Consider the following 26588-nt stretch of genomic DNA (forward strand, 5'->3'; position numbering starts at 1 on the left):
TTCCCGTTCGCGCCCGCCCCGGAGCGGCCCCACCCCGCGCCGCGGCCCCGCCCCAGGGCGCCATTGTCCCGCCCGGCGCCTGCCGCGATGCCGGGGGGCAGCGGGGCTCCTCCTCCTCCTGCGGCTGAGGACGAGCCCCCCGCCGAGCTGCAGGGGCTGCTCGGGACCCCGCTGGGCGGCGCCGGCCAGGGGGCGGCGCGGCAGCCGCAGAGCGGAGCCCGGCGGGTCCCCCCGTGGCAGGCAGAGCCCATGGCGGCCGCCCGGCTCCTCCCGCACGAGGTAAGGAGGGCGGAGAGGAGGGACCCGGGCAGGTCACCCCGTCCCACCCTGGGGGCCCTGCAGCTGGGGCTGCTTGCTCAGAGCCCCTTCCAGCCTGACCTTGAGGGTTTCCAGCTCTTCACCACCCTCATCCTGAAAAATTTCTTCCTAATACCCGGTCTAAACGCCTTTTAGTTTAAAACCGATCCCCCGTGTCCTATGATAGAATCACTAGGTTGGAAAAGACCTCTTAATCATCGAGTCCAGCCATTCCTATCTGCCACTGGCTACAGCCCCCGATAAAAAGTTTTCCCTCATCGCTGGAACAGGCTGCGCAGAGAGGGTGTGGGTCTCCTTCTCTGGAGATGCTCAAACCCCTCCTGGATGTTCCTTCGCGACTTGCTCTAAGTGAACCCGCGTTCCCGTTCGGCTGAGGGAACTGGGGTTGTTTTGCCTGGAGAAGAGGAGGCTGAGGGGAGACCTTATTGCTCTCTACACCTACCTGAAAGGAGGTGTGGAGAGGAGGGAGCTGGCCTCTTCTCCCAAGTGACAGGGGACAGGACAAGGGGGAATGGCCTGAAGCTGCGCCAGGGGAGGTTCAGGCTGGACATCAGAAAAAAAAATTTCACAGAAAGGGTCATCGGGCACTGGCAGAGGCTGCCCGGGGAGGTGTTTAAGTCACCTTTCCTGGAGTTGTTAAAAAGACAAGTAGATGTATTTAAAACACAGGTAGATGAGGTGCTCAGGGATATGGTTTAGTGGCAGATAGGAATGGTTGGACTCGATGATCCAAGAGGTCTTTTTCGACATGGGGATTCTATGATTGTATGATCTCCAGAGGTCCTTTCCAACCCCAACCATTCTGTGATTCTGTATCGAAAGGCCACAATAAGTTCTCCTTGGAGTCTTCTCCAAGCTGAACAACCCCAACTATGTCTTCATAGGGAATTCCACCGCCCAGGGCAGGTCATCTTTTTAAGTGTTTCCTTTTGCCTTCCTCCTCGGTTGCTTTTGCCCTTGGGTGCAGACTCAAGCCTGGCAGCTAAAGACAGAACTTCCAATGTGATTTAGAAAAATCCGCGTTGGAGTGTAGATACTGGCTGCTGCAGTCGGTGTGTGGGTCCGGCTACACGAGCAGCTGACACAGCGTAGAGAAGCTGTTTCATAGCAGTTAAGTGGCGCTGTGCAGGTAGGTAACACACCCCTCATACAGAAGGGGACAGTCCCTGCACTTTCAGCCCACATTTTGGGGTGCAGGGGTTGTCCAGTGAGTGGTTTGAGGTGCAGGGGTTGTCCAGGGATCAGTTTGGGGTGCAGGGGTTGTCCAGGGATCGGTTTGGCATGCAGGGGTCGTCCAGGGATCAGTTTGGGGTGCAGGGGTTGTCCAGGGATCGGTTTGGCATGCAGGGGTCATCCAGTGATTGGTTTGGGGTGCAGGGGTCATCCAGGGATTGGTTTGGCATGCAGGGGTCATCCAGGGATTGGTTTGGGGTGCAGGGGTTGTCCAGGAATTGGTTTGGCATGCAGGGGTCCTCCAGGGATTGGTTTGGGGTGCAGGGATTGTCCAGGGATCGGTTTGGGGTGCAGGAGTTGTCCAGGCATTGGTTTGAGGTCCAGGGATTTTCCAGGGATGAATTCGAGCCGAGGCAGAAATTTGGATGAGGAGGAGAGACTGCAAGAGGGATGAACACATGGCTCCTCTTAATCAACCTCACAAAGGTTTTTTGAGCTGACCGGTTATTATAGGATGTCCTGGGTCTGGTACTTGACCTGTGTCACTTAGCAGACTGTCACTCTCCTGCGTTCATGTTGCTGGAGGTTTTGGATCTGTCTGGGTGATGGCAGTGGCTCTGCTGTTCCAGAACAGTCCCGCTAGCAGGAAACACGGCCATGACATGGCCCAAGAGCAAACTTTGCACGCTTTAGTTGAACAGCAGTGGCATCAGTAAATGTGCTGGAAAGCCTGTAGCATAAAGGAAGGGAGTGTGTGCTTTGATGCATTAAAATGGAAAACTAATGCTATCTATTGGTTTCGTTGTGCCTTCCTTTAAGGGCGTGTGTGTCATCTTGATAAGTATTGTTTTTATTTATGTCTACTGTATTTGTGTAATTGCAACTCTTCATTTTTTCCACAAAAGCAGCTGGAAGCCATTTGTGTCCAAGTTCAGCCAGAACAGATGAAGGAAACTGAAAGGCCAATGCCATCATTGGCACCGATCCAGCCCAAAACTATAATGCTGAGTCAGTCAGTTGGTAGAAATCCTAGTGTACCAGGACTTGGCATTATTAATCCCCAGATAATTAGGATACAGCCTGTTACAGGAACCGAGCAACAGCAGCAGCCACTGTTCCTGCATACTTCTGAGTCTCCGGTTCAGCTGCTTACACAGGGACCATCACCACCTCATGAATTGGTGTCTATGAACAAGGTTCCTACATCTAAGATGCTAAATGGACGGAAAACTACACGTGTGGCAGGATCGGCTACAAGGTCTCCAAATATTACCATGGCTGCAGCTAGTTCAGCAGATACTCCAATGTCATGCCTTGAAAAAAACCAAAAAGATAACAAATTAAAAAAATCCTTGAAAGTGAAAACTCGCTCTGGACGGATTTCACGACCGCCGACATACAAAGCTAAAGATTATAAATTTATTAAGATGGAGGATTTGGCCGATGGTCATCAGTCTGATTCTGACGACTACTCTGAGCTGAGTATAGAAGATGATGAAGAAGGAAAGGTGAAGGGAAAGGATGCATTATTCAGTTCTTCAACTTATAACCCAAAACCCAAAATGTTTAAATGTCAGACTTGTGAAAAATCCTACATAGGAAAAGGAGGATTAGCGAGACACTATAAACTTAACCCAGGCCATGGACAGCTGGAGTCTTTACCTCAAAAAATACCTATAAATAAGCCTAATGGAACTATATTTGTGGACAATGCCTGTGGAATAAGACAAGAAAAGACGAGTCCAGCACATTTGGATTCGGTTGCAGTCACTTTAAATAATGAAAATGCACTAGCCACCAATCTAGAAGACACTGTTGATTCAAAGGCTGGAGAACAGGTAAAGTGTGTTACATCAGAAAGCTGGCAGTTCTGTGGAGAGTAAGCTGGCAGTTTTATAGCCTCATAGTCTTGTACAGCTTAGAAATACCCACTGATATACTAAATCAAACAAATTTCCCATTGAAGTGCTTTAAAAATCAAATTATTATATCTTGCAGTGTTGCAGGAGTAGTATTCTTGCACAGGCACATGAGCCAAAATGTCCACTGGATGTTCGTTACTGGTTTTCTGACATACAGTTTTTGGTTTGAAAAAATCCTTATCTGTAAATAGCATTCTTCTTTGCATTCAGATAAGAATACTATTACAGCCTTCAGCATGATCGACAGCAAGACATCATTTGCACTGTCAGTTTCTGTTACTGAAACAGAGATTTCTTTCTGTGATGATAGTTGTTTGGAATCCAACAGTGGACCACAGCTTTTCCTAGAGCGAGTTTTGAAAGTGTGCCTTAGCTCCTGCAAACCAAACACTTTGGTGAAACTTGATTCTCTGGGTTAGAAGCTACTTTAGCTGCAGATTTTTTTCTGTGATGTTTTAAGCTGGTCGCTTCAAAGTAAAGTTTCTCTTTTAACGTTACAAATGACTCTGACATCTTGCAGCAAGAGCTGATACAGCTGCTGTCTAGGATAAAATGCTCTTTCAGATGTAGCAGTGTCGCATTTATTACTTCTGTTAGTAAATGCAAAGTTCTCAGAAATGCGAAAATTTACAGCTTAAGATGTTAATGCAGCAAACAAACCTCCATCCTCTATGCTCTGGTATCACCTTTGGAAAAATAAAATTGCAGAATACTGAAATCTGCTCCCTTTTTTACCATATAGTTGTTCATTCCCTGTGCAGCACTTATTTTACCTAGGATGATGGGAATTTAGCAAAATTTCAGAGAGTGTCATACATAATACTCCTCCTGGCTGCTAGATTGCTGTTTACCTACCAAGTTTTACTTTTACCTACCAAGTATGGCTTCTGCACATCTGCACTTTTAACTCGTTGATTTGTTACAGTTTTTGGCCAGGGAAATACTTTCTAGAAAGAATAGCTGGATTATTAAAACTGGCACATCGATACAGGCAGGAAGGCAATCAAGATCCCCATGTTCAGCCTAGTCTTATGTCATACTTAGAACTAATTTAGTAATATAGTCCCTGGATAGAACGGACATAAATTTGCCTTTTTAGAGCTTTCCTAATGACTAGAACGGTAGGGAGCTACTGAAATGAAAATGTACTGATTGTGAAAAGAAGCCTGATATAGCTCAGTACCAGTGTAAACTCCTCTCTTACAAAATACTAGTACGTTCTTGTTAATTCTAGCTTGGAAGGGAAGGCAAGGTGTGTTCAGTAATCATTGCTTTGATCAGTAAAAAGTTTTGCACTGAAATCACAATGATAACTTGAAAATGCATTTGGAGTTTGCCATGTGGCTTTATAACAGAAGCTGCTTCTTAGCTGTGTTCTGGGGGAAGACTAAGGATTTTGAAATGTGGAAACAGGGCAATATATTTTGATTTTTTAGTCACTAGGCTTGCAACTGTTCATGGCTGCTCAGTGGGGTTTTTTTGTCTTTCATATAGAGTTTACATGCTTTGGCATAGTTACATTGAAACCCAGATTTATCTTTAGGTGTGTTTTACTGCTAATTAAGATTTATTTCTACAACCTTTTTATTTTAGGAGGATATATTTTGCTTCAAAAATATTAAACACATTTAACTGACATAAACCAGCTCATTAATTATATTCACTTAATCTCTGTATTTTGAAATTTTTTGGATAAAAAATGCTAACTTTGCAAATAGTCCCATTTATGTGTTGCAGAAGTAGCAGTCTAACTAATGTGTTGGATTTATTCCACAACTTTCTTTGTAGTTATGCCTGTATCCAGCTTTGCATTTATTTCATATGGTATTTATTGTTTGCCTAGATTAAAAAATTATAAAATTGTCTTCCTCAAAACATCTTACAATAGTGAATAAATACTCTTCTCTTTCTTTTAATTAAGATTTGTAAGTCTGCAGAAAGCAGACACTTGTTGGCAGAACAACAAAATGAAACCAGTTCAGGACGCCAGGGACCCATCACACCGAAAGGACCTGGAAGACCCAGACGATCAAAAAGACGTGGTCGACCAAGGATGGGTGGAAGATCTAGGTGTTCTGGAAGGCTTGGCAGACCTGGTCAGTCCCCTTCAAAGTCAGTTAGTAGTGTGTCAGCAGAACACAATGTATTCAGAAGAAAAGCTAGGTTAAAAGAGGTATGGTTCTCTTCTGCAATTCCTTCACAAGTATCTTCCCCTGCCCTTTTTTTTTTGATCACTTATTTTCAAGGAAAATCCTTTTCCAAAAGATTGATTTTTTTTAATTTTTTAATTTTTTTTTTTTTTACATCCTTCTGTACTGACAAGATGAAAGCCTAAGATGTCTCCTAAGAAGAAAACATTAAGTTGTCTTTAAGAGAAAAACACTTCTAGCAGAATGCTAGACAAAGGGAAAATGGGAATTGAGTCTTGCAAGGGATTTTTGACATGTAGATATCCTCTCACCATCCTTTTTCTGGAGAAGGAAACTTACTAGCTACTATTATGTATCTCTTCAAACACAGTAAAAAGAAATAAACCCTACTGAATTGGGCAACATCAAAAAGGAAAAAAACCCAAACAGATCATAAAGAAGCTCTTGGGGTAGGATAGAATGGGAATTAAAACCCATGCAGCTCACACATTTTTTGTTTGCTCCCTGTGTGTTTTGGAGATCCTTTATGATCACTTAGTCTACTGATGATGTTGGCAAGATTTGTGAGGCTAAGTGTTGTCTGTATATGGGTAGTAACTGGTTTGAGGTTTTCTAATTTATCTCCTCTTTTGGTGTTACGTTTCTACCTATTCTCAAAGCTGCTTAAACATATAATGTGTTTTTCAAAGGAAGTAGTGGCATGTTCTGAATGTGGGATGCATATTGCTCTAATAAACTCATTCTGGCTTTTGACAGCTACTACAACAATGTGATAATGAAGACTTAATGGAGCTGGCTCTCCCACGTCTTACAAAGCTTGTTACAGTATATGAATTTCTGTTGATGAAGGTGAGTTTTTTAATGTAGAAATGTTCAATTATTTTAGGGAGACTTCCGCTAGGATACCTAAAAAGATCCCTGTAGAGATATATATGAATTTCCTAAGTTAGAATTGTGTGGAATGGAGATGTTCGACACATTTCTTCAGTCTTACTCAAGCAAAATTATTAGGTCTCTTGATTGAAAGTTTTGCTTCCTGCTGCCCAGTTCAGTGGCGTTTTTGGATATTCCATAATCTTTTGACTTGGATGTTGCTGTTTTAAAATACTGAACAAAAAGAACTGACAGATTTTAACCTCATCTTTTTTAAAATACAGGGAGGGGGAAACAAACCCTTTTTTCCCCTCTTATTTCTAGGTTGAAAAGGGGGATCCAGCCAAAGCTTACTTCCCAGATGTGTATAGGGAATTTGAAGTTTTGCATAATATGGTAAAGAAAATGGCGTATGATCACCTCAGTAATTCTGATTTGCAGAGTTGCCAGCAGCCTGTTGAAGTAAAAGATGCCAAGGTAATAATGCACGCTATTTGGAGCGATTTTTTTTTCTTTTGTTTTATTTATTTTAAAGGCTTTGCAGTTTTATTTTCTCCAATAAGCTTTGTCATCCTGGTAACGTTATTTGAAAAAAACATGATGTTTGATGAGTAAAAATAGGCATTTTTGTAGAAAATCCAACAACTAACCAAAGAGGAAAATAAATCCCTAATAAAACTATGATTCTAGTTTATGGCACTAAATACAACTAGAAATACATAAAAAAAACCCCATCCTAGCACTGCTGAAATGCATGGTGTATCTAGAGTAGTACGTACTTGCATGTTACTGCAAGGTGTATTTAGCATTAACTCCTAATAAAAGTACATCTTGGATGTTTGATTAGGAAGGAGGGTTCAGAATTTAAAGTAAGTGGCCAGGATTTAAAGGGATAAGGACAAAATGAGGACAAACTGAATGCATCTGTGCAGTTTACAGTGGTACAAACAAATATGAAAGGTAACAAATACATGAGTAAAACTGCGAACTATTATTTCAGCCACTCTTCAGATTCATTGTTTATGCTGCTGTATCTAGAAAGACAGTGCAGGTTTGGTTGTCTGGTTGTTGGGTTTTGTTGTTTGTTGTTTTTTTTAAAGTGGCTATGTTTATCCTTATGGATCCTTATTGATCGATGTTCTCCGTGCTAAGAATAAAAGAGCTCCTTGTACAGAACATATTTTTGGTCTTCCCTTGTCTCTTTTCAGTAGTGAGAGCACTATTTGGTATGCTACCTCCTACAAATTTTTTAAATGATGTGCTCATTAAGGGATATCAGCACTGAACTTGCAGCTACTGTTGAGAGGAGCATAATGGACTACTCAGAGTAGGGATGGTGGAGATAAGATTTTGGTACTTATAATAATCCTGGTTTAAAAAATGAAGTCCTATATGGGCTTCTGGCAGTGGTATATATTTTTTTCAGAATAAATAACGACATTCACTGTACAACTAAAAAACTATCTAGAATTACTGTGCGCTCATCTGGCGATTTTGTCATTAACGCTGATGTTTCGCTTTGGAGAAATGGAGTTGCACCAAGTAAAGGGATGCAGTTGATATTGGCAGTCCCAAAATAGAACCTCTTTCTTGCTTCTCTTCAGTGTTGATGTGCCTTCTTAATATAGAATGATACTCTAAAAAACCAACAACAATTAAAAAAAAAACCAAACTAAAAACCAAACCAACCAACCAGAAACCAACCCAGGCTGGAGAAGCCATGTAGTAGCATGCCTATGTTAAGTTGAAGCCCAGGAGTGGAATGGGGTGGGTGAATGCTTAACTACTAAGAGATACTCTTAAACCAGAAGACTTAAATGTTTTTTAAATAATCAAAGCCTCTGCAGCGTTCTTTACTAAGCTCTGCTCTTATTACTGTCTCTGGATTCTATATATAGCCATTGTACTCCTAATTCTTTCTAGTTTGCCTGTTAAAAATCACCTTCAAATGAAGGTCGTGTTCTATTAATATGGAGGCTTGTAAAAAACATGGGAGTCTAAATACTGCTTTGACCTGTGATGATTGATTGTCAGACTGAACCCTGTGTGTTTCTAGGCCAGTTTACGAAAATGAGTAAATATTTCAGCATTTATGCATTCAGATTAGAATAATTCAGATTAGAGGCTAACTTCTCCTCTTATAACTGTTTTTAAAGGTTGCTGAATCACTAGGAATTGCAGAAATACTGACTGGAGAACAAAAGGCGCAAGGTGTACACTCTTGTTCGCAATCTATAATTAAAATGGTTAGTGAGCAAATGCCTGTGGAGACACTGGGACAAAAACGGGTAGCTGAGGTATGGAATACCTTTGTGAAAATGAAAAAAGAAACTAAGACTAATTAAAACTTGTTAAAAGAGCTACTACCAGTAAGATTCTGTAAGGAGTAATTATCTGAATTGTGTTAAAGTAAGGCTTTCATGGTGTTTGGAGTTCGGAAATACCTAAAGAAGAACTCTGCTGTGGTATAGCACAGGGTGTGAATGAGCACGCTAAAGATATACTTAGTCCTACAGTACAGAGTCTCAGAGGCTGACAGGGAATATCATCATACAGGAAAGAAAGAATTTTCTTGAGGCACTAATAAATGGAGATCTCACAGTGAAAAGGATCCTTAGATTCTAAGAACTGATGTAGGAGTAACTGGGCTAAACTACAGCAGGTTTGGTTGCTAGAGGAGTGGTTGCTCCACTAATCAGTGGTTGGTAGAGATGCATGAAAATGGTTCCTGTCTTTCTAAGAAGGCGGTTGACCAGATTTAGTCTGTTTACAGCTGTAGCGTTGAACTATGTTTCGTCTTCTTGCAAGTCACATCTCTATGGTCTGGTTATTCTACTTTTTATGTAATCCAGCATTGTTTCTGGTGGTTGATAAATAAGACTAGTGCTTTTGAATTTACCACCAATGGTTAAATTTAAAGAGCAGATCAGTTTTCATTAACCAAACCATGCTGGGCAGGCTGTTCACAGCCCTTTACTGAAGCTGGAGAGAGAGAGCTTATAGCAGGTTTCATGCCACACAGCTAATCACAAAGGCTCAAAGAGAAGCTTTGATGTTGAAGCAAAGACAGATTGTTTCAACTAAATATCAAAGGTAATCAGTGGCATTTCGATGAAGTGTGAGGGCTGTGTTTAAATCCTTAGCTTTTAGGAAGACCTTTAGTGTAAACCCCTGTTTTCAAGGAGAGTATCAGTTCTCTGCCATGGAGTGCCCACAGTAAGTTTGTGATCTTTTCCAATACTGTCAGCTGTTGCAGTAATAGCCAGTTAATTATCTCTTGTATTGACAGAGCTCAGGGGAGGAACTGTTGCCATCAGCCAAAAGGACCAAGGTAGAAGATGTCATGAAGAAAATGAATAATGCTTATGCCAGTCAAGATGAAGTGAAAGAAAAGAGTGGGAATTTGTGTACGCTGTTTGAAAAAGATGGTAACCTCTTCACGTTTTCCAATTCTGTTCTGTTCATGGAGGAGCTGAACAAATCTCTTTCTTCTTCAAGTTACTGTGTTTTTTATTTTAAGGTTTCCTTTCTTAACTTGCTTCCCAGGTCCTTCAAAAGCAGCTGCTTGACTGGAAAAGCCTCATGGGGCAGGAAAAGTTATGGATGATGCAGACCACAGCAGTAGCTCAGTTCTGAATGCATGATAATCCAGATACTGATACTACTGCAGTACTATGAGAATTGTCCTGTCCTCTCCTGTGTGCTTCCCGAATGCTTCCTGTCCACTCTAACCCTTGTAGTGGAGCTGGTGTGTGACCTTTGTGTCAGCAGTGTGTGTCCTTCCTCTCTGCCCCAGCGGGCTGCGACAGCAGAACCATCAGAGCTTTGTTGGATCTGCGGAGAGGGATAGAGCTGGTGCAGGCTCTCCTGTACCCCAGGAGAGATGCGGGAGCTGAAGACTGAAATTGAGGCACCATATTGCACCACAATCTTTGGGTGGTTGCCTGTCTTTATCCCTACTATGTCTTTATTGCCCCTGCCCCTCAGATTGGCTATCTAACAGTGGATAAGAAGGGAAAGTGAGTTTGGTTTCCTTCCAAACTCCACCAATCTTTTATGTGAAAGTGTTTCAGTAATTTGAGGCGCTATGATCACTGTTGTGAAAGATTCCAGCCCTTACCCATCTCCAGTAAGATGTGTACATCAGTACCAGCCTCTGTAAATCTCTCTTTTTGGTGTTGCTGTAAGCTGCTTTGATCTTACACTTCTTTCTGGCAATGGTTGTGGTTTTGTTTTCTCTCTTAGTTTATTTTTCTTTCTTTGAAAGGCTCTGCATAAATATGTTTATTTCTTGTTGCATTATGGTTTTCTTGTGGGCTGCGAGTTCCTTAAATTTTGTTCCACTTGCACCTGCTTGTACAAAAGTTTGAAATGATCCCTTCTGCAGTGCTTGGCCTCCATTGTTGTGCAGTGATAATCTTTTGTAACAAAAAAAGCCCCAACCTACTTGTTCCTTTTCATCTTCAATAATAAAAACTGGCAGCTCATGCTACTGCAGCTTAGTAGGTTTTGTTCAGCTCCCTACTGGGTTTGTGACCTGGCTCCTGGCCCTGGTCAAATAACTGGTAAAACACACTACATTTCCAGCGTTTTTTACCTTTTCTGTCAGAGGACAGAAGTGCTCCTGGAGCTTCTAGCACAGCTAGTTTGAAATGTAGTAACTTGATGACATGTTTGAGTACAGGATAAGCTCGATTATCAACAGAAATGTTATCAAATGCTTCTGTCAATTTACTGATGGTAATGGGGATGAGCAGCTGACAACTTTGTGCCTTGTATGTTCTTTATCTTTTAATGTTACCAGCTGTTTGCCAGATGGAGAAAATTAAGTTTGACTTTGAGTCCAGGTTGTTTTCAGGCTTAACAGAAAAATGCTTCTCCTAATGTAAGGTCCCTTATTATGGAAATATTCAATAATATTTCACTATCTGAAAATTCCTTATGTATTTTTATACTGGCTTTCTCATTGGGAAGTGCTGTGAAACTCTTGTATGAAGAGAAAGCAAGCAGGGAAGTAGTCTAGCTTTTCCTCCAAAATTATTGCTGAAAAATCTTTTTTTTTTGGACATGCAATATTGGATTGCCTGAGAAAATGGTATTTCTTTTGTCTTTTCAGGTTTTAATCCATTAAATGGAGAAATCCTGCTTTCAGAAGATAGATGTATCACTCGCTGCACAACTGGAAGCACATTACTGACAGCAGAGGAAAATAATTCACTTCCTGATTCAGGAGTTAGAATCGATGCTGAAAATTCAGGTCTATTCTCCCAGACTGTGAAGATGAGGATAGAGTATTCCCAGCCTCGGAACACGCAGGGAACACATACAGCTGGTGACACATCTCTGCTACAGGCTGAAGTCGCATTGCCTGTTGAAGCAGATGGCTCACCTGAAGAAGTTCAAGCACACTTTGTGAGGGAGGTGACAACAGGTGGAGCGTCAGCTCCTGAACCTTGCAGCTCCGTGGCAGAGAATGCAGCAGGCAGTCAGAGCGCTGACTTGCCGACAAGTGAAGAAAATAGTCACAATCAAAAATATCAGAACCTGCAAGAAGAAAACTGTAATTTTGCAATTAAAGAACATTCTGAACAACTTCATAATGCTGATGTGACTGATGAGATGCAGGAGCTTGAAAAAGTTTTTTCAGCAAATGTTGTGCCAATAAACTACCCGCACGGTGCTCAGGCCGAGTCACGCCAGACCTCTGCCCATGAAGCCTCACTGTCTGCTCGTGGGAGCTGTGAAAACTCTCTTACGGACGTGAATGGATTTTCTTGTGGTACAGAGGAACAACATGAGCTGGAGAATACAGTTACTGTAGATGGAACTGTAGCCTTTGAGATTACTGAAGAGAGCCATGATTTTTTGTCTCAGGGACATGAACAGATTTTTATTCAGACTTCAGATGGGCTTATCCTGTCTCATCCAGATCCTGCTGTTTTGTCTCAGGCAGAAGGCATCGTTATTGTAACCGATTCCAATGGTACTACAATGCACATTCGCACATCTGAGGGGATACCTTTGGAAACGGTGGAAGCACTACTGGCAATGGAAGCAGATGGCCAAAGTGAAGATGTTTTGCTCTCGCAAAGTGAATTGGAGCCATAAATTAGAAAACTGTACATGCTTTCTTCTGGGAAAGACTGACTATAAAATGTATATTTTTCTAATGTGAATACTGAAATCATTGAAATCTAACTTATTTGTAAACTGTTTCTATGCCCTGTACTTTTTATAACTTATGTTTATATAAATCTAGCAGCATTGCAACCAAAAATTCTAGAATTAACATAGTTCTATGTGCTTTATATGTTGGGAAGGTGGGTGGAAAGTAGAAATCTGTCAACCCTAAAACTGTTGCACTATTCCCTTTTGTTATATAATTCCTTTTCTCTCTAGCCATCTAAGAATACAGTAAGTTGTAGTGCTGCTCAGCAGTGATGTGCTGTGTACTGGCAAGCTGTATATGGGTAAAATAAAAACTATATTAAAAATGTGCATTTTCCGTGCCATTGAGATTACAAAACACTTTGTTATTGCACTTCCCTAAAGCTAGCTTGAATATTCATTAGCATCTAGACTTGGGGAATATAAATCTGCCTGGAAAAAATGGGCAGTTTGCACAACTGTGGATTACATTTCATTCCGGGAACAATGTGACAGCCTAGCTGATCCTTACTTAAATAAGCATCCACTGAGTTAGAGACGAAAATAGCCTCAAACAACATCTGATTTGTACTGAACTGTTCGAAATGTCTTTAAGGATGCTTGTCTAATGTTCAGCCACGCCTTTAAAAACTGCTGTTAGTTAGGCAGAAATGAGAAGGTATGTAAGGAATCATCTGATATTTTCCTTAATAAGATACCAAATAGTTTGGTTTTTTTTTTTTTAATTCTAGTATGTGATGGTCTATTTTTAAGACTTGTATTATACTTTTCGTCTTTCAAATTATGCATCCTTTATCATTTCTAAGCTTTGACATTCCCAGTAACTCCACGCTGCCCTGTACTATTTAATGATAAAAAGGTATCCTCGACTATAATCCTTGTTTCTCTTATTAATCTTTGTTTCTCTGTGCAGACAGAAAACTTGCCAAATTACTTCTCTACTGCTACCTTGTATTCTGTCATACTTTAAGTATGTTGCTTGGACAATGATATTTTTGTAGCAACTTCCTAGAAGCTTCTTGTCCGAGGTACTGTCTTGTCTTTCCAGAAGCTTAGCAGGTGAAAAAGCCTTAAATGACTAGCATCTTTATTTTGTTAATGAGCTACTGCAGACGTACTGAACACTGGTGACCTACATTTAAAATGTGTGTGTCACTTCATTGATAAATACATGACACAATTGGTCCAATCAGCTGAAAGGAGAACTGTTCTTAAGTAGGAACAGTGATTGTTCATGGTCTTGTTACTGAGGAAAAACACTAAAATTTAATCTAAACAATATAAAAGACAACTTAAAAATGAAATAATCTGCTTTACGGTATCTCTTCAGCATAGTTGGGTTTGGTTTTGTTTGAGCTTTTTTTGCTGTTCTTTTCTTGGTTGCCTACATAGAAGATTAATTTGATTATATTATTATATTGAAGATTGTTTTATTATATTGAAGATTAATTTGATTAGCCAGAACACTGCATTTTATGTGTGGATGTGAAATATGTGACCATGTGTTAGTGAGCTCCGTTCCAGTGGTTGGTGTAATGTTTGTTCTTTTCTCCTCTTTTCAGGAGGTGGTGATGGCCAGAGGATACAGGCCTACCTTATAAATAAAGATACTGTAAAAAGCAAGGTTCTGCTAGTCTTTCAAAGTCTTTGATTTCAGTGAGCAATTCTTTATTACACTCTTTTGTAGTGACCATCCAATAACCACATCTGAGAGCTTCAAATATAACAATCATCTGCTTGCAGTTATAATGGCAAAACATCTCTGCAATGATTTTGCAGTAATCTTTCTTTGTCTGATAGCAGTCAGCGAGCAAGGGGGGCTGCAAACATGAAGACTCCTCCCTGAAGCACTTATTTCCTCTAAGAAAACCAGAACAAACCACAATTTTCACCTATGCAGAAAATGAAAATCTGCTTCAATTCTGCCTTCCCAATTGATTTCAACATGCTGGGAAATATAATACACCTACTCTCATCTTAAAAGAACAATTCTATAAGTGAATCAACCTTTTCCCCTTGGAAAATCTTTTTCAAGTATGAAGGTGTTTCCATAGCGACAAGAGTCTGGCCCTACTCGGATAAATTAAGGCAGTTGTTAAACTAGCTGGAACGCTCGCACAGAAAAATAAAACCCAACCAAGCTATTCCTAACTGCTTCTATTCTCCTTGAGCGACAGCAACATTTCTTTTTTAGATACTAGAAATCTGGGGTAAGAATAGAGAGCTGTTAAAGTGCCAGAAACAACCTTGTCATCAAACAGAGCAAAATGTTGAGAAAAATTCCAATTCCTGTGTGTTCCATTCTTGCAGGAAGCTCATAAACTTCCCAAGCTTGTGGGGTTTCATCTTTGAACTAGTTAAGTAAGTGACCCTACTTTTCCTATCAGAAACCTGTTCCAGAATCTCACAGTTTTAATTAGCTTTTTTTCTAGCATTAAACCACAGCTGTTACGGTAATTTCATAGCAGTGTGCATTTCATGTTACTGTCTTTTAGTTGTTTCAAGGAGATTCAAGGGTAAACATCTGTCAGGGCACAACAGCAAGGCAACAGCATTCGGAATACTGTATCGTTGTGTGAAACAGGAGATCTAAAGAGTTTATACAGGACCTGGTCATGCAGGCAAGTACATGGCAGGAATGCAGATTATTAAGCATAATGAAATAAGCTGAAGGCCTAAATTCACTACGCATCAGGGATTTAACTAAAAATTTGATGACGCCACTGTGGTTTCCACATTGTAGTACACTCATCTGCAATAGCTGCTATTACAGATGAGCTACTAACAGTTATTGAAGTCTGGAAGTGTAGCAGCTTCTCCACACTACCCAGGTCTGCCACAATAGTATGCTACAGTGATTATTACATCTTTGGCGTGAGAGGAAATAAGGGTATTGAATTCCACTTCAGCACTTGGCTTTTGCATTAACTGTTTCTCCTGAACAAGCTCTCTACTCTCTTTTCTAAGGAAGCAGCATGAAAAAGCAAGAATATAAGCCACCAATTCTTGTCTTGTAAACTGCTAACCAAAACCACAAAGGGGCCACACCTTTAAACCCAAACTGCTTGACATCAGAAATGGTAATTTCAGGAAAAACTCACTGAGCCCTAAGATGGGAAGCAAACAATACAGGGTAATGCTTCATGACTGAAGCAGGTCTTGTTTTCATTCAATACCTGCTTTCACGAAACACCTTTAAAAAAAGAAAAGTTACCATGAGTTTTAAAAGAGACAAAACTTTTCCATATAATGGCTGTGGAATGGTGTGTTGTACTAAACCCTCCCTGTGTGCTGCTAGTTCAGGCTTGGATCACTCTGCACGAGCAATGTACTTAACCACAACATAAAACCAAACTGGAATTCACACTAGTGCCCACAACAGCATTTCAGAACCACATACCATACTCCTTTTGGATCCCGACCTTTGTGCTTTCCTCTCCTTTTCCCCCATGTATAAAGCAAACACAAAAGCACTAGCCCTGTTAAATCATGCCAAAACCACAAAACACAGAAGATAAGTGCTGAATTTCTATGGTAAAAGGGACAATGTAGCTACCTTAGACTGTCAAGACTTGGAAAGCAGTCACATTCTTTGCTATAGGTGTCTATGTGCATCGAATCCTCCCCAGATTACCAAGCAGTGCTCACTTCGTTCAGATTACAGGGGACTTAACCCTCCTAGCTGTAGTCTCCCTGTTGCACTTAAAATGGATAAAGCAACCAGATTGTCTCATGGGAAAAAAGGAGTATCAGCTGAAACAAAATAAGAGAAAAATACTTTTAATAATAAATTTTACAAAAATTCAACTTACTTGGTAAGCTTTGCCATTTCAGTTTCATGTAAGCATCATTAGAAGCAAGCTGTGTAACATCTGCAATTCTAGCACTGCCTATGCCCTGTTTCCAGCAGCATGGCTTCGAGCAGCAGTTTGCTGTTGTTCTCAATGTAAGGCTGGTATAACCATGATGATAAAAATACCATCATCAGATTTTGGTCAGCAATATGAGCAATTTCTTGTGCGATTGTTTGCTTGAGTTGTAGTTCCTCCTTGTACATTTCAGAAAGCTTCAGAGAAACTTCATCTGAAATGGATTGAAAAACCAAGCACATTGACCAGAACATTCAGCAATTCTCTAACAGTTAAAATATACCTGTAATACATTGATCATTAGAAAAATCTCTCACCTTACCTAAGCTATTCCCCATGTTTAGACATCTTGGTTTTTGTAACATTAATAATGTTTATACACTAGAATATAAAAAGCTGGACAATTTCTTCTACTTTTGGATATATTTTATAGACTTGTGATTTTGACATGAGTCCCCTTTTAATTCTAGAATAAGCAGTGGTATTGATTCTCAAGACCTACAGTAAAATTAGCACTTACAGCTACTCTTTAAAATAACTGAAAGTTGATTTTAAAATTTCATAAAATTATAGAATCATAGAATAGTTTGAGTTGGAAGGGCTCTTAAAGATCCTCCAGTTCCGACCCCCCTGCCATGGGCAGGGACACATCCCACTAGATCAGGCTGCCCAAGACCCCATCCAACCTGGCCTTGAACACCTCCAGGAGTGAAGCAGCCACAGCTTCCCTGGGCAACCTGTTTGGTAATGCTGTCTTGAAATATAAGCTTCACACTTCAAAGTCACTGTTGGTTTTAGTTAATCTAAAGGATGCCCTCACTTGGTGTCAGGTACTTTACTGATCACCAATAAGTGATACCAACAGTGAAAAGTAATGGTAAAACAAAACAAGAGACCAAAACTGAAATGTGTAATGTAAAAACTAATATTGTCACTAGATATTAGTAATACTGGTAGGGGGAATAACATATATTTATGCAATAATCTTTAGTTGTTTGACTTTCTAAAAAATAACCACAGAGATTATTTTAATGAGAGACTGATTTTGTGTTTCTAACGTAGCCTGAACTATCACCACTTTCAGAAGGATTTAGTCTTTCATGTAATATAGAGCTTCACTACCGACACAGCAACAAGGAGCATTTTGGCAGCAGTTGTCTTTTGTCATTCTGAGCCTTTTAAGCTGGCACAAATTAATATTAAGATTTCCGCTGACTTGTGGCAGTGAGGTAAGAAGCAGGGCTTCACAAAGGTATGACTGTCACTTCACAAAAACGGCAGTTAGTTTGCATGTAATCAGGCTTCACTTGAATTTAAACAGTTTTAAAACTGCAGTAACATGAGTTGGGAGGCAGCACTTTTTGCAGCGAATGCTAAAAGGATCGATACCAAGAGTGAGAGAGCAACTGAGCATTTCTTTACTTGTCTTGACTGACACTGAGATCAGAAGAATTTTTCTTTGGATGCCTGAGAATTAACTGAGGTACAGATTTTTCTTTGCATCAAGGATTTCATTCCACTGTCAAGGAACAAGTCAGTCTACGGTTTAACACCACCAAGTTGCAAATAAGTCTCTCTCTCCAAAGACTGTGGCTGTCGCCGCCTGGGCACTGTAAGCTGCTGACAAGCTGAGTTTTGTGCCGTAATTGTTGCATGTCAGACAATGCTTGGCAATTCACACAAGCAGTCAGTCAGCCGCAACAGCCCTCAGCCAAGCGGTGCATTCATGTGTTTATTGATTGGTCAATTATAAAGAAGATGGATACTCTCTCTGAGGTAAAACATCCTGATAAAAGGGTTTATTTTCCAGTCCTAAATTAGATTACATCACCGACACAATGCAATTAGCTAAGATAATCAATATTTTACTTACAGAAGTATGGCGTAGGCCATGTATGAAAGAAGGATGCTGTGCAATTCCCAGCTCCATGGTGGTATGTTTCCAAGTCACAGATTGCTTTAGTAGTTGATGTAAGCTTTTCCATTTTCTGTTGTATTTTTGACTGAAAATGATAAACGTGTAATGTTAACAAACATCTCAGCTACTATTATCTTAAACATCTTTTAAAAACAGTTTCTGAAGACCGTTTAGTGTTAACATTTCTAACTCGCTTTTTTAAACTCCAGACAGGAATCAAAGACGGAATTTATATACAGATGTAATATGAGATGTCTGGCAATTCTAAACACTATAGATACGAATTACCAATTCTGATTTTGCATAATTCTTTCATTTCTCCCAAGCAGAAATTTATTAAAGCGCACTCTCATTTTCTCACCTCTTCTTCTTTCTCTATAGCAATTTAGTACTGGGAAAAAACATCAGACTGCCTATGAACAAGTGTAGCACGAACCCTATAAACACACACTTTTGTATGTTACCATGTCAAGATGACTTAAAATATCAAAAGATCAGCAGAAAGAAAAGCAGCTCAAGCTATAACTGACAATATATCTAGGTTGATTTTACAAGCTTGCTTTGAAAAACCAAGTCATTGCGTTCACGTCCTTCATGTTCACCTGACTTTGTGCATTACTGATAGGGACTAATATTTCCAACAAAATGGAGCCTGTAGGCAGTATCTTTAAGTCAAGAAACTAAAATATAGATATTTCTATAAACTTGTAAGCTGGCACAGACTCACAAAGAATGAAAAATACAATCTGTCTCTGGTAGCTATGTTTAGTACCCAATCTAACAGTGGCTGCCTAGACTCCTGTTACTCAGCAGTAATAAAAAATTGCATCAACACACTTGGAAGTCTGAATACAAAACTACGTCAAGAGGCAGAGAAGGGAAAAATCCAAATTACCGTTACTTCTTCCCACAGTGCAAAATTTGAGGAAAATCTAGCTGCTTTCCCGCTCATTTTAAACACAGCACTGGTCTACTTAAAATAATACATCTATCATCTTTTTAATGGGCCTCCACTATGGCAAAAGGCTGTAAAAGTTATTTTTAATCAGAACTTTAAATTACAGTATCAGGCAGAAAAAAAAGAAAAAAAGATTCTTTGTTTCCTGTCAAACTGACAGGTGACATTAATTCCTAGCAACGTATCCAGAAAAAAGGAGGTGGGTTACATAATAATTATCTTACTCTGCTCTCTAGAGAAGGAGTTCTGCACAGAAAATGCAGGTAGGCAAACTAAAAATATAACCGCATTATGTCTGATCAAAGATAGCTGCAAGGATATGACGGCAGGTAAAGCATTGCTTTATGCTTTCTTTATTCTCTTCTAAACAGAGGGAATATCCAGGGTGAGAAAACAGGTGCAGTTTTAGAATGCATCTTCTGTACAACTCATTTTCAGAACATCACTTTATAGAGGGAGGAGTAGTATTATAAGGAGGCTGCAGAGAAGGCACACGTAAAACTAACTTTCAAATTAACCAGCCACTGGATTTATATCACACTGGATTTATAATCATTTAGGTTTGAAGCCAGAGAACTTTGCATAAAAATCCCAATTTTCTGTTTGCAACTAATACTTGAGAACATTTCCTTGAACACACTGGCTAAGTATGTGTAAGGAACTGATTCATATCAACTAGGTCTGAAAAATGAGCATTACCATGTGCTTTAAGGTCTCCAGTAATTCTGAACAGCAATTGTCCAGTTCTTCATTGTATTTTGGAGTTGGCTTTTCAGATTCTGTGGTGCTGTTATCACATGTTATCTCCAATTTGTTGTCTTGAAATCTAAAATAGAAACATAAGGCAGAGTAAACAACTGCACCTAGGTTTACTCAATTCTGTGCAGATCTAAAATCCACGTGGACTGATCCTTCAAAATCTCTCTCACAGGCTGCTCACGAGAATTCTTCCATAAAAAATAGTAAAAGACATAGCTAGCCATGTGAGCAATTTGTGTTGGTACCATAATGGTCGTATTAAGATAGTAGTCAATGGCTCAAAGACCAGATGGAGATCCATGACAAGTGGTGTCCCTCAAGGGTCCGTACTGGGACTGGTGCTGTTTAATATCTTTATCAATGATATTGACAGTGAGATTGAGTGCACCCTCAGCAAGTTTGCAGATGACACCAAGCTGAGTGGTGTAGTTGCCACACCAGAAGGATGGGATGTCATCTAGAGGGACTTGGACAGGCTGCAGAAGTGGGCCTCTTGAGAACCTCATGAGGTTCAACAAGGCCAAGTGTAAGGTCCTGCACCTGGGTCAGGGCAATCCCTGTTTTCAGTACATCATGGGAGATGGTGGGCTTGAGAAAAGCCCTGCAGAGAAGGACTTGGGGGTGCTGGTTGATGAGAAGCTCATGAGTCGGCAATGTGCGCTCATAGCCCAGAAGGCCAACCGTATCTTGGGCTGCACGTAAAGAAGCGTGGCCAGCAGGTGGAAGGAAGTGATTCTGCCCCTCTATTCCTCTCTTGTGAGACCTCATCTGGAATACGGTGTCCAGTTCTGGAATCGTCAACGTAAGAAGGATATGGAGCTGTTGGAACGGGTCCAGAGGAGGGCTACAAAGATGATCAGAGGGCTGGAGCACCTTCCCTACAAGGACAGGCTGAGAGAGTTGGGCCTGTTCAGCCTGGAGAAGAGAAGGCTCAGAGGAGAGCTCAAAGCGACTTCCCGTATCTAAGGGGGCTACAGGAAAGCTGGAGAGGGGCCATTTATAAAGGCTTACGGGGATAGGACCAGGGGGAATGGGTATAAACTGGAGAGGGGCAGATTTAGACTAGACATTAGGAAGAATTTCTTCACCATGAGTGTGGTGAGACACTGGCACAGGTTGCCCAGGGAGGCTGTGGCTGCTTCACTCCTGGAGGTGTTCAAGGCCAGGTTGGATGGGGTCTTGGGCAGCCTGCTTTAGTGGGATGTCCCTGCCCATGGCAGGGGGGTTGGAACTGGATGATCTTTAAGGTCCCTTCCAACCTAATTATACTATGATAATCTTCAAAGGAACATAGAATTACTCTACTTTAAGAGCACGTGCTAGAAAAAACAGTTGCAGGTGTTAAGATAACACCTCTTCCCACTTTACCTTGGAGGTTATTCTCTCATAATAAACAAGGTATGCCAAGGCTTCGGCTGCTCCAACTGACAACACGGAGCCTCACCACAAACTCGCCTTCATGTACAACGTAAGCTAAGAGACTTATGAACCCAGAGCAGCTAACACGCAGATACCTATCTTGTCCTGCTGACTTCCCAGAGAAGCTGTAAACTTTGACAGGAGACAGGTTGTTGCTAGAGAGCGAAAGCAACATCTGACACCATTACAGCAAAATATTCCTGAGCTTGTACCTGTCAGAACCCTGTCAGACAAACCCTGTTCAGCTGTCAGGACTCTGCAGAAGTTTCTTCTCAAAACTCTGTTAATTATTGGTTTTCTTTATAGCATGAAGTGTGTGTGTATGTTGTTGTTTTTATAATCATCTCTGTTATAACATTTTTGTCTTTATAAATCACTGATTCTTTCTTAAAATCTGTTGAAGTTTTGACTTGAGTGAAATTTGGTAATACTGGCCTCAGTGTAATATGCAAGAGAGTAAGGGAACTCACATGGGCTGAGATCTATAGGATTAAACTCTAACTTTGTATGTTACATAAGTATTTGAAATATCTGTTGTGCTTGACTATGTACAATAAACACTTTCCATTTCTTGCAAGTATCATTACTTTATGAGATTATTTTAATTTTTTTAATCTTTATGAGATTATATATTATATACTTATTATGAGACTATATGATACTTATTATTTGAATGTAAATAGTTTATGTAACCAAAAAAATATAACTGCTGAGTTTGACCTAAGAGCTAGCTTATCCAGTGACACGTTCTTTGCCTCACTTCCAAAAAGACCTTTCTATTGAAGAAAAAAAAATGATTAATTTCTCAATAAAGTAAACCTTTATGCTATCTTTACTAGCATGCATTCATGTACTTACTGTTCACTAATCTTCATGTTGACTATTTTGTTTGCTGTAGCAAATCCATCATCATTCAATCTCTCCCATTTCATCATTAAATTATGCCAGTCTGCTGCATTATCTTTAATTTTTCTTGCACTGACAGATAAAACAGGTCTTCTTGGAGTACCATCAGCAGGACTTTTTGCTGTACAAGAAAATAAAGAAACCCAAGCTCTTTAAAGCATACAAAACCAAATCAAGTGTGCTGTCCAGTAGCTGCTTGTGTGAACGATTACCTTGCTTTACTGCTGAATATTGATTAAAGTAAAATGGTATTTACATTAGCTGTCTTCAGACATGAAACCTAATTCCTCATCTATCAGCCTTGTAGTTATTTACAAGAAAATCATGTTAAAAAAATGCAGGCATGTTCTGGGATGCAGTAGTGTAACACGGGCAGTAGCAGCTTTGCAGTACTGACTGATCTAGCGAATGCTAACGGTGTGCAATGGTAAAAAAATCATGGCAACAATTACTGTATGCATGCAGTGCTAGTTCCATGAACATCTGAATCAACTGATGTCTACACAAGAACTGGAACAGGCTGGGAGAAAGCTGGGTCCTACTGAAGACAGTGGGTGCTCTACCACCTACCATAAGGCCCACATTTCATGGAATCATTAAGGTTGGAACACAACTCTGTCAGCCCAACACCACTGTGCCTACCAAACCACGTCCCCAGGTGCCATATCTACATGCCCTCTGAACACCTCCAGAGATGGTGACTCCACCACTTCCCTGGGCAGCCTGTTCCAATGCTTGACCACTCTTTTGGTAAAGAATTTTTTCCTAATATCCAACCTAAATCTCCCCTGGCAAAACTTGAGACCATTTCATCTCGCCCTACCACCTGTATTATGATGTGTCATTAGAGGCGCTTGCAGCAACAGGGACCTGCTATCCATGCTCTGCTTCCAGATAGCACCACCTCAAGGGCAGAGCCACCAGATGCTGTTCCGGCCCAGCCCCACCTTCACACCTTGGGCCTGGCTCCAGGGAGCGAAGAGGCAGTCAGCTCAGCTTGAAGCAGAGCAGCAACACTTGTAGCTCTGCCTGCATTGTTCCTGTTTTTAACTTTTATACAGAAGCACTTGAAAAGAGGTCATAAACATGAAGCCCCTACACACAGCATGACACAGGTGTCACTCGCTTCTCCCAGGGCACAAGCAAAGTGCTGGAACCTCCCTTGCCCGCATCCACATGTGACATCCACATGCTGGCAGCTGGCAGGTCTCCACAGACACCTGATCTATTTCATAGATCATAGAATGGTGTGGGTTGGAAGGAACCTCAAAGATCATCCAGTTCCAACCCCCCTGTGATGGGTAGGAACACATCTCACTGGATCAGGTTGCTCAAAGCCTCATCCAACCTGACCTTGAACATCGCCACGGATGGGGCAGCCATGACTTCTCTGGGCAACCTGCACCAGCACCTCACCGCCTGCAGAGAAAAAAATTTCTCCCTAATATCTGATCTAAATCTCCCCTCTTTCAGCTTAAATTTGTTCTCCCTCATCCTATCCCTGCACTCCCTGATAAAGAGCCCCTCCCCAGCTTTCCTGTGTCCCCTCTCAGTTCTGGAAGCTGCTCTAAGGTCTCCTTGGAGCCTTCTATTCTCCAGGAAAAACCACCCCAACTCTCAGCTTGTCCTCGTATGGGAGGTGCTCCAGCCCTCTGAGCATCTTTGCTCTAACAGCTCCATGTCCTTCATGTGCTGAAGACCCCAGAGCCGGACACAGGATTCAGGTGGGGTCTCAGGAGAGGGGAGTATAGAATCATAGAAGAGTTTGGATTGGAAAGGACCTTAAAGATCATCCAGTTCCAACCCCCCTGCCATGCATAGGGACACATCCCACTAGATCAGGCTGCCCCAGGGCCCATCCAGCCTGGCCTTGAACACCTCCAGGGATGGAACAGCCACAGCTTCCCTGGGCCTGTGCCTCACCACCCTCATGGTGAAGAAATTCTTCCTAATGTCCAGTCTAAATCTGCCCCTCTCCAGTTTATACCCATTGTCCCTTGTCCTATCACTACGAGCCTTTATAAACAGTCCCTCCCCGGCTTTCCTGTAGCCTCTTCAGGTTGTGGAAGGTCCCTATAAGGTCTCCTCTGATCCTTCTTTTCTTCAGGCTGAACAACCTCAATCCTCAGGCTGTCCTTGTACGGGAGGTGCTCTGAGCATCTTCCCTCCAGCAGCTCCATGTCCTTCCTGCCCTGAGAACCCCACAGATGGACCCAGACTCGGGTGGGTCTGAGGAGAGCGGGGCAGAGGAGTCCATCCCCTCCCTCCCGCTGCCGCACACGGCTGCTTCCCGAGCGCCCCCCGCTCCCTCGAGTTCGCGCTCGGATCGCCTCATCCCGGGCAGCCCCTCGGCTACCCCCTCCCCTCCCTGAGACAGCTCGCGCTCACCCGCCATGGCGGCGCCTGCGGAAGCTGCGCCATGTCCGGCCCCGCCCCGCGCGCCCCGCCCGCCGCTATGGCCGCCGCGCGTCGCTGAGAGGGGAGAGCGGGCGGGCGGCGCGGGGACCGGCGGGGAGAGCGGAGTGGCGGGTGAGCGGGGCGGCGGCTGCAGTGGGGCGGGCAGCGGGGTTGGAGGCCGCGCTGGTGCGAGGGTGAGCGGTGCTGGCAGCGGGTGCGTGGATGAGCTGCACGGGTGCGGGCAGCGGTGCGGGGGCCGCGGTGGAGCGGCGATAAGCGGCGCGGGGGCTGCGCTGGTGCAAGGACGGGGGTTGGAGGCTGTGCTGGTGCCGGGGGCCGCGCTGCCTGTGGGGAGGAGCGGTGCGGGAGCTGCGCTGGGTGCGGGAATGAGTGCTGCGGGCAGCGGGGTTGGAGGCTGCTCTGGGTGCGGGGACTTCGCTGGTGCGAGGATGAGTGGTGCGGGAGCCGCGCTGGGTGGGGGGATGAGCGGTGCGGGCAACGGGTGCGGGGCCGAGCTGCGCTGGTGCGTGCAGCGGAGTTGGAGGCTGCGCTGTGGTGCGGGGATGCGCTGCGCTGGTGCGGGCAGCGGGGTTGGAGGCTGCGCTAGTGCGGGCAGCCGTGCGGGCGGAGCGCCCCTCCGCCTCCTCTGCGTCCGGTGCGGGTCGGGGCGGCGGGTGCGGTGCCCACCTCGAGCCTCGCGGCTCCTCCTGTCCTGCCGGCGGCCCTCGGGCGCCGGGAAGTGGCGCAGGAGGAAGGAATGGCTGGAAACCTCATCCAGAACCCAGGAATACCTTAGAGCAAGGAGAGTTTCCTAGGGAAAAGGGGTGTCTCGAGGCCATGGAGGGAGCGCAGGGTGGTGCCCGCACGGGCTGTGGACCCTGGTGCTCCTTCTTTCATTCCCCTCTCCCCTAGGTTGGTTTGATTTGGCTTTTTTTTTTTTCTTTCAAAAGAAACAGTTTTGAGCCCAAACCGCAACATTTTGTGAATGGTGTAGAGCAACAGGCGTAGTAGTCCAGGAATCATAGAATCAGAGTGGTTTGGGTTGGAAGGGACCTCAAAGCCCATCCTGTTCCAACTCCTCTGCCATGGGCAAGGACGTATCCCACCAGATCAGGCTGCTCAAAGCTTCATCCAACCTGGCCTTGAACACCTCCAGGGATGGGGCAGCCACAACTTCCCTGGGCAACCTGTGCCAGTGCCTCACCACCCTCATTTCTTCCTAATGTCTAACCTAAATCGTTTCCCCTCTAATTTAAAGCCTTTCCCCCTCACCCTATCTCTCCATGCCCACTGTGTTGGCTGGTCCTCATGCAAGTGGGATGCGTGAAAGCTGAGCTCCTCGTTCCAGTGGGCTGGGAGTTTGTGTTGTCCCCTCTGCCTGGCAGCTGTTTGCTGTGGAAAGCTCTGGAGACGTGGCAGCTCCTGAGGCTAAGAAGTGTGAGCAGTATCAGAAAATAAAACCACTTTTCTTTTTAATTGGCAGGATGTAGATAGGATCAGAGACTGGCGTTTAGCTGCAGTCATATGCATGAGTTTGTTCATACTCTGAAGAGCTTGAATTTAAAGTTTTATGCCAAAGAATTAAAAAAAAACCCAGACCTGTTGTTTCTCTCGTACAGACAGGATAGTTGGGCTCAGAGAAATACAGTGACAGCTTTAGCCTCCTGCAGTCCATCTGTGGCAGACCCTGGCACTGAACCTTTAACCGCTGCTGACCTATTTAACCATGAGATTATCTCTCATTTTAGGCAGCGTTGA

At 42.7% G+C, this 26588-nt stretch overlaps 3 protein-coding genes across 10 annotated transcripts in view; 2 read left to right on the top strand and 1 right to left on the bottom strand.

Moving 5' to 3' along the window:
* Positions 1-54: 54 nt before the first annotated feature.
* On the top strand, positions 55-14214 carry ZNF839 (zinc finger protein 839). Of its 6 annotated transcripts, XM_054066805.1 has the most exons (9): positions 171-279; positions 1286-1447; positions 2397-3329; positions 5335-5586; positions 6320-6412; positions 6761-6913; positions 8593-8733; positions 9726-9864; positions 11553-14213. In XM_054066805.1, exons 3-9 carry the CDS (start codon positions 2436-2438, stop codon positions 12542-12544), a joined length of 2664 nt encoding a protein of 887 aa, XP_053922780.1. In that variant the 5' UTR covers positions 171-279; positions 1286-1447; positions 2397-2435; the 3' UTR covers positions 12545-14213. The 6 variants fall into 6 exon arrangements, with proteins under 6 accessions (XP_053922777.1, XP_053922778.1, XP_053922779.1 ...); XM_054066802.1 differs by lacking the exon at positions 1286-1447 and having other exon boundaries at positions 55-279; positions 9726-9843; positions 11553-14214; XM_054066803.1 differs by lacking the exon at positions 1286-1447 and having other exon boundaries at positions 55-279; positions 8593-8682; positions 11553-14214.
* On the bottom strand, positions 2680-24928 carry CINP (cyclin dependent kinase 2 interacting protein). Its single transcript, XM_054066807.1, has 6 exons — positions 24822-24928; positions 22386-22554; positions 20049-20175; positions 18347-18476; positions 16417-16687; positions 2680-2804 (listed from the first exon to the last, which is right to left on the bottom strand). The coding sequence occupies exons 1-5, from the start codon at positions 24826-24828 to the stop codon at positions 16485-16487; spliced, it is 636 nt and encodes a 211-aa protein (XP_053922782.1). The 5' UTR covers positions 24829-24928; the 3' UTR covers positions 2680-2804; positions 16417-16484.
* Positions 24874-26588, top strand: part of TECPR2 (tectonin beta-propeller repeat containing 2) — a 49123-nt gene continuing 47408 nt past the window's right edge. For 2 of the 3 annotated variants that reach the window (XR_008449941.1, XM_054066796.1), the window contains exon 1: positions 24874-24962. The gene's annotated coding sequence lies outside the window, so the exon portion shown is untranslated. The remainder of the gene's footprint in view (positions 24963-26588) is intronic. The other variant, XM_054066798.1, reaches the window with a different exon arrangement.

Source organism: Cuculus canorus, chromosome 5, assembly GCF_017976375.1.
Source record: "Cuculus canorus isolate bCucCan1 chromosome 5, bCucCan1.pri, whole genome shotgun sequence".
Taxonomy (NCBI): Eukaryota; Metazoa; Chordata; class Aves; order Cuculiformes; family Cuculidae; genus Cuculus; species Cuculus canorus.